Source organism: Vitis vinifera, chromosome 13 (assembly GCF_030704535.1).
Source record: "Vitis vinifera cultivar Pinot Noir 40024 chromosome 13, ASM3070453v1".
NCBI lineage: Eukaryota > Viridiplantae > Streptophyta > Magnoliopsida > Vitales > Vitaceae > Vitis > Vitis vinifera.
In genome coordinates, this window is record NC_081817.1 from 25,889,132 (window position 1) to 25,905,685 (window position 16,554).

Sequence of the window (16,554 nt, forward strand, 5' to 3'; positions counted from 1 at the left end):
AATTTTCTTTTTGTGTTTCAAAATTTTTTATAAGATTTCTTTTAACTGTATTTCCAGAGCAACCTTGAAACTGAGGATTAACAGTTCGTTGCATTGTTCCCGTAAAATCATGAGTTTCCATGAAATTGAAAGGTTGTTCTGCTCTTATTATATAACCAATCATTTCTTCACGACAATAAGATTCATCATAAGAAAATGTTTTTAAATTTCCACTTTCATCTTTACCTAATTGCATATAATTTCTAATATCTACATTATTTTTAGTTTTACAATTTTCATGATACCTTTTTAAATGACTTGTACCTGCATTTGAGCCACCACTAAGAAGTTTGTTACAAATTTTACATTTTGATTTTATTTCTTTTTTATTATTTTCTAAATTTATTTCTATTCTATCAAAAAAATTCCATATATTTGAAGTAAATTTTTTGCTATCACATGCATTAGATGAAGAACAAGAACCACTTGCCATAATTATAATTATTGATAAAAATATTATGCTAAAAGTAATAAATGTAAAATTAAAATGTAACAAATAAATAAAAGTAAAGGTGAAGTATGTTACTAAATTGGAGAACCGAAGCAGAAATTCCTTCAAATTTGAACTCTTTGAACCACCAATGCTTGTTTTTCACCACCAATAATATTGAATAATTTGAGACAAAATGCAATAATCGGAAATATTGTGGAATGGGAGAGAGCTTAAGAGTTGAGAGAATAGAAAAAAATTGAGGGTATTTAATATTTATAGGGAAATATTAGGATTTAATTATTTTTTTTTTTTAATTTCAAGACCGTTCAATGGTCATAATATTGAATTATGAGTGGCAGACATGTTTAACGGTCACATGACTGTTGAACAGACCGTTGAACAGCCAACTCACTTTTTTTTTTTTTTTCAAAAATCATACAACATTTCTAATACATATATAACTAATGCAAAATATTTACACAAAAAAGGGTTAGCTCAGTTGGTGGTTAGCTCCCTTATGGATCCATAAGGGAAGGGGTTTGAATCTCTTTCCCTTCAAAACTGAAAACTATTTTAATTTTTACCCAAGCCTGTCAGGGTAGCCCTCCATCCGGCCCGTCGGGTAGCCCGCCCAGCCCAGCCGGCCCACGGGCTGGGCCACGGGCCTTAGATATACGAACGACCCGACTCGTTGGAGACCCTTAAATATAACAAAGCTCTCCCAATTGAGAAAAGATGTACATCCAAGCAAGTACAATTGTTTCAAGGTCATGGACTGTACACACTGGTGTGTCCCTGGACTCCCTCATACTTGGAATCAACTTTTGTATACCACTCTCGTTACTTGAAGGAAAAAAAAAAAAAAAAAAAACAAATGGAGTGAGAAAAGATTGTTTCATGAATTGGATTCATTTTTGTATAAAATCCTCTTTCATTTTTGTATTTTGTTGTATTCATATTATCATGTAATGTCATGCTTCAAATTGGCATAAAATCATTTTTTTTTTCAAGAGTCCTAGACAATTGGTTACTATGAGTCTATTTGATAATTATTTTTATAAACAGTTTTTAAAAATTGTTCTATAATGTTTTATAAAACAAAAATCTATTTGAAAACTGAAATATTTTTAACATATTTTTTATATTTTTAAATATATTTTTAAAATAAATTTTATATCTAATATTTTTTTAATCATTTTATATGTTTGTATAATTATCTTTTAAAATAACCCACAGAAAACAAGTGTTTTTTGAAAATACGTCGTTTTCGTTCTTGAAAATAGAAAACAGAAAGCAATTTTTTATTATCAAATGGGTTTTCTTCTTTTTTTTTACTTTGAAGAACATAAAACTATTATAAAAATCAGTTGCCAATTACCTAAGTGTAATTATTGATGTAAAATTATTGGATTGGGCTCACTGTAGACACCCTATGGAAATATAAGGTCCTCGGAGCCCTTGAGACATCCCAAACCCAAATCCTTACTCGGGCTTGATCCTGGGCTTTGGACTCAGCCTAGTTTGCCATGAGGAGGGATCAAATTTCAAGCAAATGTAGGAGGTTGAGAGGGGATTTAGACAAAAATACCGTTTTCTTAAAAATATTTTTAAAATATAACAATTCAAAAAATATTTTCAAATTTACGACACTTTAAAACAATTCAATTGGAAGTTATCTTTAAAAAAAAAATAACTTCACTTTTTTTTTTGGATCTTTTAAATAATTTCAATGGGAGATCCGAATCCTTTTTTTTATTTTATTTTTTATTTTATCCTTAGATAATTTATTCAATAAAAATGGGAGATAGTGCTAATAAAGATTTCTCGTTGACTGCATTGCTGGAGGCTGGAGTTGAATACCTCTTTATGTTCAAAACAAGATCAAATATATGGGCAAAGGTGGCAACAAACCATCCATACATGTGACATTCTCATGTTCATACCATATTATAATGATGCTCACCTAATTAATTGGCACTTCTGTTCATACTTTGTTACACCTTCCATTTGCCTAATCAACACCATCCTTATATTACATTTCATTCATAAAAATTAACTTTCTTCGGAAATATTTTGTTACAGACATTTTGACAATCTCCTAACCTCAAGATCAAATATTTGAGTGGACCTACTTTTAATACGAATCCAACGGGATGTTCTAGGAGGTAGTGTTTGAGCTTTTGTATTGCAAACATGGTATATCTTTTCAAAGTTTGAATAATCCGTCGTAAGCTTCATTTACATATTTTACTATTTATGAACTCTTTTCAATAAGATAATACTAATTGGATTCCTTTCTTATTAATTTGTTGTCATGGGTGCTATCTCAGTACTTTCCAATACTTTCCTCTCATCAATATTAGGCCTATTTGATTATTATTTTTTCAAACAAATTTTTGTTTTTCAAAAAAAAAAAACATGTTTCACAACAACTAGAAAATCGAAAGCAGTTTTTTGTTTTTAAAAATAGAAAACATAATGCTTTCAAAAAACATCTTTTACTTTTTTTTAATAGTTTTTTTAAAAGCTATTATAAAAATAATAATTATACAAATATAAAAAATGACTAAAAATAAAACACCACTTGTAAAAATTATTTTTAAAATATATTTACAAATATAAAAATAGGTTAAAAATATTTCAAGCTCTTATTTTTATTCCAAAAAACATCATAGAACAGTTATAAAAAATTATTTTTAAAAATCATTTTTCAGAAATATTTCTTAAAACAATTACCAAACAACCTTTAGTTGTTTTCAATTTTAATTTTTTACTATTTATTCCCTCTTGTTGTTATTTATATATATATATATGGATATATAAATGTTTGTCTTCATTTCTTTTTTAAAGTTCAATTCAATATTTCTATCTCATTCCCTTTCAGAGACAGCTGCAAGCAAAGAAAGGCCAACCCCATAAAGGTGAGGTGTTTGTCATGTGATGCATGTGAATTCAAAATTAAAAAAACAAAAAATAAAAATAAAAATAAAAAATCCCCTACAGATCCAGCCTTGCTCCTTAAATCCTAAGATTTTGGTGTACTTATATGTATAAAAGAAAACAATTCTGAAGAGTGTCTAGAAATTGGAAACTGACCCAAAAAGGAGGTAGCGTATTAAAAACATATTTATGCGTTGGATCTGTATCTTTTCTTCCACTCTTGTTTGTAATAAGCTTCAATTCTCTGTGTCTTTCTCAGGAAACAAACAGAGATGGGGTGGTTTGGGGTTCAGAGCTCCTCCATTCTGGTGGCTGTTTCTATGATATTTTCATGGATGTATCTGGGGAACACTACAGTGAATGTCCATGGGAAAACAAGCAGAAACAAGATGCTGAAAATGGGAAAATGTGATATATATGAAGGGAGTTGGGTGGTGGATGAGACATATCCAATGTATAATAATTCTTCATCGTGCCCTTACATTCGAAAAGAATTCAACTGCCAGAAGTATGGACGCCCAGATCAGCTCTACCTCCAGTATAGATGGCAGCCCAGGGACTGTGACTTGCCTGGGTAAGCATCTCTCTTTTCCATGTTCATCACTTTCTATCTTTTTCTCTCTCTTTTTACTTTTTCTTTTTATTGGCTGTTTGATTTTCTTAGTTTCAGTATTAGATGAGCTGGTGATGAGGTACATAGAAAAAAAGATGCAAATTAAACTTTGTTTCAAAGGTGCTTTGAAAAATAGTTTATGGTTTTTTTTTTTTTTTTTAAACTCGATTCATGTTATGATTTTGACTTCAAAAATTCACGGGATTAGGTAGATATATGAAAACTTGTAAAGAGTAACGAATAAAAATTTGTTTGTTTATTTGAAACCCAAAAAATCCCAAACCATAAACCTTTTTCATAAAACAGATTATTATCAAAATGATTTAAACCGTGGTTGAATAAAAAATTATTTTAAAATTTAAAAATATTTTTTTAAATATTTTATATATATAATACTTTATCTTCAATTATTTTCTATATTTATATATTTATTTAAAAAACAAAATAAGTAAAAATAATTGAAAAAGAAAAAACTATTTTTTATTTTTCTGTTTCCAAATACGCTTTTCTAATTTTTTGGTCCAAAAAAAGAAAAAAAAACTTTTTCAAAAATAGTTTACAAATAGGTGCATATAATCATTAATGTTGATAGTGAATGCCTCATAAGTCATAAGTCTCTTTCCATGTTTATTAGCTTAGGTCCCCACATATGCCAGTACCATTACAGCTATTATCAAACCAAAAAGCTATAAGCCATAAAGGGGGCATGATTTCTTGGTGTTTGGATTCTACATCCCTATTACTTCCCAATTAAGTACATCGATGATAAGCCCACTCATCTACCTAGTGACATTTCCCTTACTTAAATCAATTTGTTCCATTTTGCCCTCCCACCCCACATTTCTGACTTCGACGGTGCTGACGAGTATTTTTAGATAATTGTGTTTTAGTTCTAGTTTGACTCAAAAATTAAGTTTTAGTCTATATAAGTTTACCATTTAAGCCTAATATATAGAGAAAGTGAGAAAATTAAGAAAAAATATATTAAATTTTTATCTTTCCAAAAATGATATTTATTGACTATGGAAAAAAATAAAGTAGAAAAACATTAATTTAAATTTTATTCCTTTTGTAAACCTCAATAAAATTTAATTTAATCTAGTGATTTGGAAAAAAATACACCCTTTTCCAAAAAAATAAAAATAAATTATTATTATTATTATTTAAAATCAAACATTTTGGAAAATATATGTTTTTAAAATTGTGTATATAAAAAACAACTAAAAATATGTCAAATTTATTTTTAAAAAATGATATATTTTTAGAATTTTATTTTTAAATAGTTTGCTAAAAAAAAATTAAATTTTCAGAATAATTATTAAAAAAATTAAGATAAAAAAATTTATCAAATATTATATTAGATAATACTCAAAACAGTTTTGAAAGGTCAATGTCTCTTCATATTTTATATCATTCTCATCAATTATGTAATTTTTATGAGTCAAATCTTAATTTTTGGATCCAGCTGGGTTCAAAACACAATCTTCCCTTTTTCCATACCAAAACGCCAACCCATATCTAGAAATAGAAAAATGCTTGATCTGTCCAAACCTTTTTATTTATTTTTTTATGATTTTTTTTTTCTTTTCTGAAGATTGGTTTTGGAGATACTTGTTTCTTGATTGATATATAGCTTGAAAAATTAAAATTGGTTATTGTTGATTTTTTTTGTAATATTATTTGATGGAGATGATGGAATTGCAGATTCGATGGAAAAGATTTCTTGAGGAGATTTAAGGGAAAGAAAATAATGTATATAGGGGATTCATTGAGTCTAAATCATTGGCAATCAATGGTTTGCCTTCTTCATGTTGTTGTTTCTGATCAATCCAGAATTTTACAAGAGACAAATGACACTATTTCTACATTTATTTTCCAGGTCAGTATATATATAATTTAATTCTTATAGTAATAAAGGTTTTGTGGGGAAAGTGTTTTTGAAAATAATTTTTTAAAATTATTTTCTCATATTTTGTAAAACAAAATTTGATTAAAATTTTGAAATATTTTAAATTTATTTTATATATTTTATATATGTTTTAAAAGTGATTTTTATATGTGGTGATTTATTTTTATTATTTTTTAAAACATCTCTTTAAAAAAAAGTAAAAAATGACTAAAATATATTTTCTAAAAACATTATGTTTTCTATTTTTAAAAGTAGAAATTGTTTTTTGTTTGGCAATTAAACATGTTTTCATATTCTTTGCTCAAAAGAATAAAAAAACCAGTAATAAAATGCATTTACAAATATAAGGTCAAAGTTTTCTATTTATATGTTTATTAGCTTTTCCTTTTTTAAAATAAAAATGAAGATTTTGAAATATGTTTTTTTTCTTTTTTTTACTATTTTTATTTTACTAGAAAAACTTTTTTTTATTAATCAACTATAATCTCCATTATTTTACAGGATTATGATTTGTCGGTGATGTTATTTCACTCTCAATACTTAGTAGACATTGAAAACGAACAAAATTGTCGAATTTTGAAACTCGATTCACTTAAGAATGGTGAAATATGGAAGAATATCGACGTCTTAGTCTTCAATACATGGCTTTGGTGGTATCGCAGAGGCCCTAAACAACCGTAAGTAATATTAAACTACATTAATAAATAACAACTTTATGAGAATCATGAGCTTACTAACTTAGTTATTATACTTTTATGCAAGTAATCTTAACATAAAGAATAAATTAATTAATCTTGATTGCAGGTGGGATTATATTCAAGACGGTGATAACATACTAAAGGACATGGATCGAATGTTAGCTTTCCGAAAAGGTTTAATGACTTGGGCTAAATGGGTCGATTTAGAGGTGGATTTAACAAAAACTCAAGTTTTTTTTCAAGGAATTTCTCCTTCCCATTACAAGTAAGCTCCCTTACTTAAAATAATATTAAAAATAGTGTTACTTTAATACATATATACATATATATATATATATAGAATTATTACTTTTCCGACAAATTCTCCAAATAATTTACTTTCAATTTTATTCTTAGATTCTATTTTATAATATTTTTATTCAAAACCCTTTTAATAGAAATATTTTTAACAGAATCATCTATTAAGTATTTATGTTCAAAATAGTTTTAAAAAATATTTTCTAAATTTTATCAAACATCTTATTTTTATTTAAAAGTACTTTTTATGTTAGAAGTATTTTTTAAAAGTACTACGAAACGGACTCTTATTCTCATTTATATTCCTTATGTAGATTTAAATGCACCCTAATATCAAACTTTATCTAAAAATCAACATTATGCTCAATTAATTAAAAAAAAAAAAAAACGACCGCAATGGCTACGTGTCTACCTATTAAAATAGTTTAGAAAAAAAATTAAATATTAATTTTAATATTATTGTTATTATCATGTTAGCTTGAAACTAACCCAACTCTCATATTTCTCTTGCATGTATGTAAAAATAGTGGCAAGGAATGGGGCAAGCCAGGAGTTACAAATTGCTCAAAGGAGACACAACCTATAAGTGGATCCACATACCCAGCTGGTTTACCCCCTGCAAGTCATGTACTAGAAGAAGTCTTAGGCAGTATGACAAAACCCATTCATTTGCTTAATGTAACAAATCTCTCCCAATTAAGGAAAGATGCACATCCTAGTACGTACAATGGGCTTGGGAACATGGACTGTACACACTGGTGTCTCCCTGGACTCCTTGATACTTGGAATCAACTTCTGTACACCACTCTCATCAGTTGAAACAAAAGTAACATACATTGGTTACATGTAGATGTAAAATTAATGGGTTGGGCTCACTTTGGACTCGCCCTATGAAAGAGTATTGTACTAGGGGGCCCTTGAGACATCCCAGGCCCTGATTCTTACCCGGGCTCTATTATGGGCTTTGAAGTGGGCCTAATTTGCCATGCCCTGATCAAAGAAAGTTGAAGCTTTGGAGTGGACTGTGCAGATGGTGAGGAAAAAGCTGCAAAGCTTTGAGTTGGGCAGAAGCAAGCACACACTCGGTTGAATCATTTCATCCAAAATGCCGTTTAATTAAAATAATAGTTGTGAAGAGGAAACTTTTTTATTAAGGTAAAATCAAGTGGGTATTTGGTAAACCACTTAATAACTTAAAGTGGCTTAATAACTTAATTTAAGTTATTAAGTATATTTGGTAAAATGACTTAATGATATAATTTAAAGTCAAAAACAACTTTTAAATAATAAATAAAAAAATTAACTTAAGTTCACATCTTTATTTTATTTTATTTTTACTTATATTTACCCTAATTATCTTTACGATCTCTTTTGCTACTTCACGATCTTTATTGTTTCTTGACCTTCTTTCCCCTAATTATAATTTATGAGGATAAATATGTTAATTTAATTATTTAGAATAAATTTTAAGTTAATTTTATTGAACAATCTTAATACTTAACGTAAAAATTAAATAATAAATTTTAAATCAACAATTTAAGTACAATTTAACTTAAAATCAACTTAATTCATTAAGTAATAAATATTAAGTTTTACTTAAACACCCAATAATTAGCTCATAGTTTGATTAAAAGAGCTTTCAATCAATAAATTAATTAAAACCCTTCGAAAAATGGTTAGACAACAATGTCAAAATTTTGTTAAGTGAAGAAACCAATGGATTTGTATTCAAAGTTGTGATTAATTTATGATTGGAATTTGGCTTTGGCTTTAAGTAACATTGTGGGAACTCTTTTCACCTTTAATTTCTAAATTATTGGCTTTTGATTATGCTACTTTTAAGTTAATCAACCTTTAATATAAGGAAAAGTGGGTTTGACTCACTATTTTATAATTATTTCTTGAAAATAAAATTATTAAAAAATTAATTTATCATTTTAATTTGATAAAAGTATCTTACAAATTATCAATTTCTGCCTATTTTGTACGTAACAATGGAGTAATTATATAATTAAAATTGTATACAACTATAATGAACTTATATAAGTTAGAATATATTTTGTTATCTTTTATTTTTTAATTTTTATTCTTAAAAGTAAAAATCTAAATTTATTTTTTATTTTTTATTTAACATTTGAAGGTAAAAAAAAGAGTACATTTTGTTGTCCTTTTATTTCTTAATTTTTATTCTTAAAAGTAAAAAATCTAAATTAATTTTTTATTTTTTTATTTAAAATTTGAAGGTATATGAAAAAAGGTATATATCAAGAATTTTTTAAATTTTCAAAATTTTTATACAAATTTTAAAATCATAAAAAAATAATCAAAAAAATTATTATATATATAATTTACTATGTATAATTTTTATTCTTTTTTTTTTTCTTAAACGTAAAGAACAAATTTCAAATTATCACAATGTTTTTTAAGCCAGTTTCTTCAAGAGGAAGAAAGCACAAAGGCAATGATTTCTCAACAAAAATGCTTCACCCACGCCATACCCTACAAAAGCAGACTCCACAAGCTCATGCGTATGAACCTTTCCCCTTCTATCAACTCCTATAAATAACCATTCTTCTACTTCCATTCTCCTACACATCTTCATTTTGGGAGATCAGAGACTTAGCCAAAATGGCCTCTTTTCTCACTTACACTACTCTCTTCTCCCTCTTCTCAACTTTCTCCATCACCATTCCCGCAGCTTTCTCCCAGCAATTTGCGGAGGAAATCGCCACAATGCGGCTAGAGAAAGTGAGCCACCTCCACTTCTACTTCCACGACATCCTCAGCGGGAAAAACCCAACCGCCACGCAAATCGCCGGCCCAAAGAAGGGTCATTTTGGCGTGACGATGATGGTGGACGACGCCTTGACTGAAGGCCCCGAGCCCAGCTCAAAGCTGCTGGGAAGAGCTCAAGGACTGTACGCGTTGTCCGCGCAACAGGAGCCTGCGCTGCTCATGGTGATGAATTTTGCTTTCATGGAGGGGAAGTACAATGGGAGTAGCATCAGCGTACTTGGGCGGAACCCGGTGATGCATGCGGTCAGGGAAATGCCCATCGTGGGCGGAAGTGGGCTTTTCCGGTATGCGCGGGGCTATGCTTTGGCGCATACAGTTTGGTTTGATGGTAAGACGGGAGATGCGATTGTTGAGTACAATGTGAGTGTACTGCACTTCTGAAATCTGTGTGAAAGGAGTCATGGAAAGGTAGTGTTTTTCAGTTTTTATGCTTCAGTGGCTGTTGTGTTTTAGCACAGATTTGATGGAGGTTATTTATGAACTTGGTTTTTTCTCATGTATGGACATGGAAATGTTTCTACTGAATCCTCATCACCTCCTTATTGTTGGTAGAAGTTGCACTACTTAGTAATATCATATTGTCTTTAAACTTCTGAAATCTTTGTCACCTCAAACTTCCTGGTTCATTTGACTATATTGTCTTTATAACCTCGTTTCATGGGATGCTACGAGTTTTATTTCACCAATTTATTAAGTTGAAGCATAAGTAACAGGGTGTTTGGTAAATCAACTAATATAAAATAAAGCTTTCGGGTTAACTTTTGAAATGTTCAAAACTATTGATCGGTTGTTTCACTCACTAATTTTCTTGCCTCAAATCATGAATGAAATTGTAAATACGAGAACTATTCTTTTCCAAAACCTTGACCTTTTTCTCATAAAAAAAATAAAAAAATTAGACTTAATTATTTAATTTAAGTTATTAAATAATTAAGTATATTTGGTAAAATAACTTAAACTATAATTTAAAGTTAAAAATGATTTTTAAGTATTAAGTCAAAATAATTAGCTTATTCTTAATCTTAAATCTTTTTGTCTTATTTACCCACATTTAATGAAAATATATTTAATAATTATGACTTAAAATCCATAACTTATTTTTTATGGTAAATATTTGAAAGTTATCTTACATATCTAAAATAATTTAAATATGGATGTTTAATAAAAAAAAAGCTTAAGATTAATGAAAATAAATATTTTTTAAAACTAATGATGATAAATATTAATTATAATTAATGAGGATAAATATGTGAATTTAATAAGTTAAAATAAATTTAAAATTAATTTTACCAACTAAAAAATAAGTAATAAGTTTATATGAATAATTTAAGAACAATTTAACTTAAAATAACCTAAATCAGTAAGTAAAAAGCATTAAGGCTTACCAAACACTCGTTAAGATTTAGAGAAAATGTGTCTTAAAGCTTTTAAGAAAAGTGATAATTCAATAATAATAATAGAATGGATATGATAACTCGTTAGTGAATGAAAAGGAAAAGCTGCAAAGAGTGTTTGGAAAAGAAGACAGCATGCTGAGTGGCTTGAGTTATTAGATTACCATTTTCCCCTTTAATCATGCCAATAAATGGATTTTTTTTTTAAAAAAAAGGGGCCGGGGGGGGGGGGGAGGCGGCAGAAATTGTGAAAGGTCAACATATCCACCCATCTGGCTCAGACCCAGCGGTTCAGGCTCTTGGGCGGCTTGTTGTACTTAGAATAGGGACATTCGGGGCAGCTGAGGCCGGGACCTCTGTCCCATCTTTGAGGTTCAAAGCCCGACCATATGTTCTTATAAGGCCAGGCCTCCGGCTCCAAATTGCCCATCCATTGATATCAAACTTCAGGCCCAACTTCTGGACCTGGTTTATATTTATATATAATGAGAAATGATGTAGAACTTACAATTTATTAAGTAATAGTTTTCTGCAGGAAATTCCCTGAAACCAGAAAGCCCAGTGAGAAGGTGAGTCACCCCACTTCTGCAATCCATGATGCCCTCAATAGGAGAAACCCAACTGCCATGAGAAATGATGTGCACGACTGGGATTATGGATGTCCAATTCATACAAGGGACTGAGCTTGTAGGCAGAGCTAGCTTATTGCTTCTGGCTATGAGTTTTGTGGTCATGGAGAGAATGTATAATGGAAGTACTCTTAGCATTCTGGGCAGATTGGGGTCCCTGAATCTGGAACTGAAGCATCAGTCCATGGAGGTAGCAGGGACTTTCTGGTCTGCTACGATTTGTTCAGAGGAGGGGTGCTGTGCTGCCCATCAGTTCAATGTGCTTACAATTCAATTCCGAGTTCATTGATTATCCTTTCCATTTTGAATGTGTGCACCCTCTCCAGTGTTTCTTTTAACTGTTCCATGCCAATTGGATTTCCCCTCCATGAAGATATGTACAAAGGAAGAAAGAATTGGAAGATGAAAATGAAGAACACAGTTTTCATACTTGTACCAGCTCTTAAGAAGATCAGAGCTTCAACTTGGAACTTACAGAGTTTAAAAACAAACAAAAAAAACCCAAGATTTATATAGAAGTTTTAACCAGAACAGCACATTCTTTAGTGGAAAAAAACTCTCACCACCTCACTGAAATTTGAGCTGTCTACTTTCCATATGAAACAGGACTTTCACTTTTTGAATTTCTTCAGCAGTTTCCATGTGGAATTCTAGGAAAAACTACTCCAGTTTTAGCCTTGAGCAACTAGCAGAAACAAGGGGGAGGAACCAAATATCAAAAGGATGTGATGATTCCTGACATCAAAGGAAATGGTGGGGATTTTTGGATCATGTCAAAGCCTACTAGGAAAATCACCAATCAAACAATCCCTGAAAGAAACAGGTAAGACTCTTTAGAAGTCCCATCAAAAAGGACATTATTGGTGTGGGTGTTGAAAATGCCTAACTGAGGCCAACAGGTACGAAACAATACATCTAAAAGGCCAGAGAAAGACTGAACAGATGAGCTCAAACTGCGGAACTGACTCATGAGTCATGACTAACAGGATATGAGAACATCATGCACACCTGCACATACACATTATGGTTTGAAACCGAACTACCAAAGATCAGGCTAAAGATAGAAAGATAAAAGAGGAGCGAATAAATAAATAAATGAACAAGATGTAGAACAGAGAATTAAGTTCTTCAAACCTTTCCACAAAACACTATGCACTATCAGAGAAATGACAAAACTTGAATATCCTTTATACAGAGAAGACAAAATGGAAAACTAAGTCTCCGTGTTGTCAAATGTTTTAATCATACCTCTTAAACCTCCAAGCAGAGACAGAGAAAAGGGGCCGGTCTTGCCAGCAAATGACCAAACACCCATTCTCTTCTTTCATCCTATACCCATCATAACCATAACTCACCAGCAACCTCGATGCCTGCAACATTCCTTGGTAGCTCAGAGGCACCCTCCCAAACCCAGCCAGCTCAAGCCTCATAACCCATTTCTCAAGCTTTTCATGCCTCTCTTTCCTTTCGGGTCCCTCACATGCTATGATATTCTTAATTTCCTCTCCAAAAAGCATCTTCTCCACTTTCTGTCGCTCAATGGAAGCCCTTGATAAGGTAGATTCCAAGCAATCAAATAGTGCTGCATAAAAATTTAATGCTTCCATGACTCTTTCCATCAGAGTAGGACAATTATTGTTTGATTCTTGCTCTGTTACCACCATCAGCTTTGGTGAGAGGCCCCAAAGAGCAGCAAGAAAGCTCCCCATCTTTGGTGAACTGGCCAAAGATAGTGGGGATGTTGTTGATGCCGATGCAGATTCAGGACTTGGAATGTAAACATTGGGCAAATCTTTTTCGAGCCACTCTCCTAATGTGCGTTGGTTCATCTGCAAAACTCTCTGCAAGTGAACTGCACTAGTGTTCTTGGATGCTGAAGGGGATTTTCCAACCATCTCATCATCAATTGCCAAGAGAGTATGAAGTTGTAGTACGGAGCTGATTGCAAGTGCTTCTCCTGTCTTAACACGCAGACTTTCAAAATCAAGATTCTCTAATTTGCTAACTATAGGATTAAATTGAAATGGGATATCCAATTTTTCGGCTTCTTTTGTCAGCTGAAGAGCCATTAGATCCAACACCTCTTTCTGTTCATGAATACCTGTAATTCTCAGATGGGGTGGACCTTCTGGCCGTGCACTTAATGACTGAAGAAGATTAATCCACTGGGCAGATTCAAATGAATTGAGGTCAATAATATGAACCATCTTCTCCCCTTCCATGGCTTCAATAATAGCCTGGTTGGTAATAACATATGAGAGCTTCAGGAAGGGGCAGAGCTCAAAGAACAATTTCTGGACAAGAATCTCTTCAGATATAGAAGATATCTTTGTCGAATTGAGGGCCTTGTGCAAACCAGGCCAACCTTTCAGCATTCGATCAGCAAGTGCTTCAGTGAAATAAGCAGCTATTCGCTGGACTGTATCTCCATCAGGAGAAGCTAGATGGGAAATATGCTCAAGGCCAATATTTGCGTTCTCAATGCTGCCAGCGGCAACATGGTTAGCACAGGCCACGAGAAGACGGATAAGATACAAACCCCGCTCCTCGGATTTCAGCTCCTTAAGCCAGGGATATGGTGAGCCCAAACCCGGAGAAAGTGACATGAGGGAAAAGATTTGAAGGGGCGACGAAGTTACAGATGAAGATCCGTCCTCTTGAATCATTCCTGCCATTAACAAGTTGGTTGGACTCTGCTGAAAATAAATTAGCTACAATCAGACCAAAATAAAACTAGAATCAATCTTAATATCACAACTACACTAAATTCTAATTTTTATAGCTAAAAAACCTGAGAAATGGAAAGAATCTTTCTTTTTTCCCTTTTTTTTTTTTTTTTTAAAGATATGCTTTATGTGATTTTCATTTTATTCAACCCAATTAAACCAAAGATTTTTTCTTAGGCACAATTCCGTCAAGCTTTTAGTTTCCTCAAGTCCCAAATACAGAAAACCCTAGCATTCATGCTTTAAGTTCTTCCCTTTTCCTCCATTTTCTCGGCAACCAAACACATCCTGAATTGGGTTTTGAATTCCTCACGCTCAGAATATGTCTGGAAACCGACAATTCTCCCTCGAGTCTTCCAGCGATTTCCAATGAAGTCCAGTGAAAGGAGAAATTAGAAAGAAATTGGCCATCTGTTTGGTTGCTGAGGAAACAGAGGAAAGATAAGAAAACATAAAAAAGATATCTTCCTTAGCTTATGTTTTCTGATATTTTTCTTCATTTTCAACCAAGAAGTAAAAAACTTAACTCAAGAAAGCCAAATAATTGCATTAGCCTCGGTTGAAAGGAGCTTTTTGTTTTCTGAGGTCCTAACTAATGAAATCAGAACTTTCATATATCTTCTTTTCCTATGTTTTCTCAACAACCAAACAGAGAATGAAAGGAAAATTAGACCACAAACAAAAGAAAATTCACTAAAAAAATAAACTCACAAAGCATTTCCAAGTGGACATGAATCACTTCGAGAATTCACCAACGTTACTCAACAACAGAGACAGAGAAAAGAAAAAACAAAAGGAAGAAGAACATTACCAGAGAGAGCAACTTCAGCAGTGTTTCCCTGAACAACTCATAAAAGACGAGCAAATTCAAATTCTCAACTGGGTTTTCCAATTAACAAAAAACCCAGAAAAATACCCTATGAAAATTGCCTAAATTGCTGCTCCAATCCCTTCACCCACCAAAGTGTCTTCAGAGGTATTTAGTGTTGAGTTCTAGGGTTTTGTTGCTGGAGTGCGTGTCAATTGAAATGAAAGCCCTTATCTTGAAGGACTTTTCCATGGCTGCGTTGGCGACAATGTAAGAAGTTGTTTTTGTCGTCATTGGTTTGTTGTCCTTTGGGGGGATCAGAGGAATATGGAATTTGTGAAAGACAGAGCCCTCTCTACCTCTCTCTCTCTCTCCCCTCTTTCCTTGTTTTCTTCCCTTTTCTCTCTCTCTCTCTCTAACTTGTTTAAATTTCTTTTGTCTGAATGTGAAGTGGATGGGAATAAGAGCTGGCCAGGCTTGGTATTATTCCCCATCAATGAACAATCCAAACATGCCCTAACAAAGCAAAACAACACCCTTGGTTGTTGCTTAGTGGGTGATAGTGGGGATTGCAAGGAAAGCCCTCACAAGTGCCTCCAAAACCACTATTTGTTTTCTTTTCAAACCCATAGACCATCCATTTGGTACTATCTTCTTATATCAGGACAAAGAGACAAGGAGGTTGTGAGAAAAGCCAAAAGTAGATAGAACATTTAACTTTAGGTGTGGAGTTCTTGGGTGGGAGTCCTTGGAGTTTCTTAGCTCCTTCCTTCCATTCTTAATGCTTTCTTTTCCTTCTTTATTATTTGGTTTCAACTTTAAAGCAACTTAACCCCTTATTTAGGCCTAAAAATCATCGTGGAATAGTGGTATTTGGACACATCACCACTTTTGCTTCATCTTTGTTTGTACCCATGGAGGGGTGTAAGGATTTGTTATTTGCTTCCTACTCATCCATATGTTATTGGTTATTTTTCCTTCAAAATTTGTTTATTTAGTAAATTCTAAGAAATAAGTGTTGTTACTTCTTTCCTTTTCTTATTGGAATCTCCAAAAATGTTTTCTTTTCACACATACAAAGGGAATTGCATCTCATCTCATGTATCATTTTATTGTTTTGTATAAGAAGAAAATACAAAAGTATAGATATTATGTCTTAAATACATTTTTTGAATGATGTACGGTGTATGGATTTAACTCTTTAAAAGATTAAGAGCATAATGATATGCGTCTTTCAATTAATCATTCAAAAGATTATTTGAATAGTATTAC

General features: G+C 31.8%; 3 protein-coding genes across 5 annotated transcripts; 2 read left to right on the plus strand and 1 right to left on the minus strand.

Moving 5' to 3' along the window:
* The first annotated feature begins 3,653 nt into the window (after window positions 1-3,653).
* On the plus strand, window positions 3,654-7,952 carry LOC100852743 (protein trichome birefringence-like 38). Its single transcript, XM_010647385.3, has 5 exons — window positions 3,654-3,986; window positions 5,730-5,904; window positions 6,436-6,611; window positions 6,739-6,897; window positions 7,457-7,952. The coding sequence occupies exons 1-5, from the start codon at window positions 3,685-3,687 to the stop codon at window positions 7,746-7,748; spliced, it is 1,104 nt and encodes a 367-aa protein (XP_010645687.1). The 5' UTR covers window positions 3,654-3,684; the 3' UTR covers window positions 7,749-7,952.
* A 1,555-nt stretch (window positions 7,953-9,507) lies between these two features.
* On the plus strand, window positions 9,508-10,323 carry LOC100260153 (dirigent protein 22). The gene has a single exon (XM_002266416.5). It carries the CDS (start codon window positions 9,558-9,560, stop codon window positions 10,104-10,106), a length of 549 nt encoding a protein of 182 aa, XP_002266452.2. The 5' UTR covers window positions 9,508-9,557; the 3' UTR covers window positions 10,107-10,323.
* Window positions 10,324-12,867: 2,544 nt separating this feature from the next.
* Window positions 12,868-16,066, minus strand: LOC100258442 (scarecrow-like protein 3). 3 transcript variants are annotated; one of them, XM_010647387.3, is made up of 2 exons: window positions 15,286-16,066; window positions 12,868-14,416 (listed from the first exon to the last, which is right to left on the minus strand). In XM_010647387.3, the coding sequence occupies exon 2, from the start codon at window positions 14,412-14,414 to the stop codon at window positions 12,987-12,989; it is 1,428 nt and encodes a 475-aa protein (XP_010645689.1). In that variant the 5' UTR covers window positions 14,415-14,416; window positions 15,286-16,066; the 3' UTR covers window positions 12,868-12,986. The 3 variants fall into 3 exon arrangements, with proteins under 3 accessions (XP_010645689.1, XP_010645688.1, XP_002267910.1); XM_010647386.3 differs by having other exon boundaries at window positions 12,868-14,444; window positions 15,286-15,868; XM_002267874.5 differs by having other exon boundaries at window positions 12,868-14,441; window positions 15,286-15,866.
* Between the last annotated feature and the right edge of the window lie 488 nt (window positions 16,067-16,554).

Bases quoted from the DNA above. Each gene is read 5' to 3' on its own strand.
- LOC100852743 (XM_010647385.3), top strand. From the start codon at position 3,685: ATGGGGTGGTTTGGGGTTCAGAGCTCCTCCATTCTGGTGGCTGTTTCT. The intron at 5,905-6,435 runs GTCAGTATATAT...ATTATTTTACAG, and splicing joins TTTCTACATTTATTTTCCAG to GATTATGATTTGTCGGTGAT. The intron at 6,898-7,456 runs GTAAGCTCCCTT...ATGTAAAAATAG, and splicing joins ATTTCTCCTTCCCATTACAA to TGGCAAGGAATGGGGCAAGC.
- LOC100260153 (XM_002266416.5), top strand. From the start codon at position 9,558: ATGGCCTCTTTTCTCACTTACACTACTCTCTTCTCCCTCTTCTCAACT.
- LOC100258442 (XM_010647386.3), bottom strand. From the start codon at position 14,423: ATGGCAGGAATGATTCAAGAGGACGGATCTTCATCTGTAACTTCGTCG.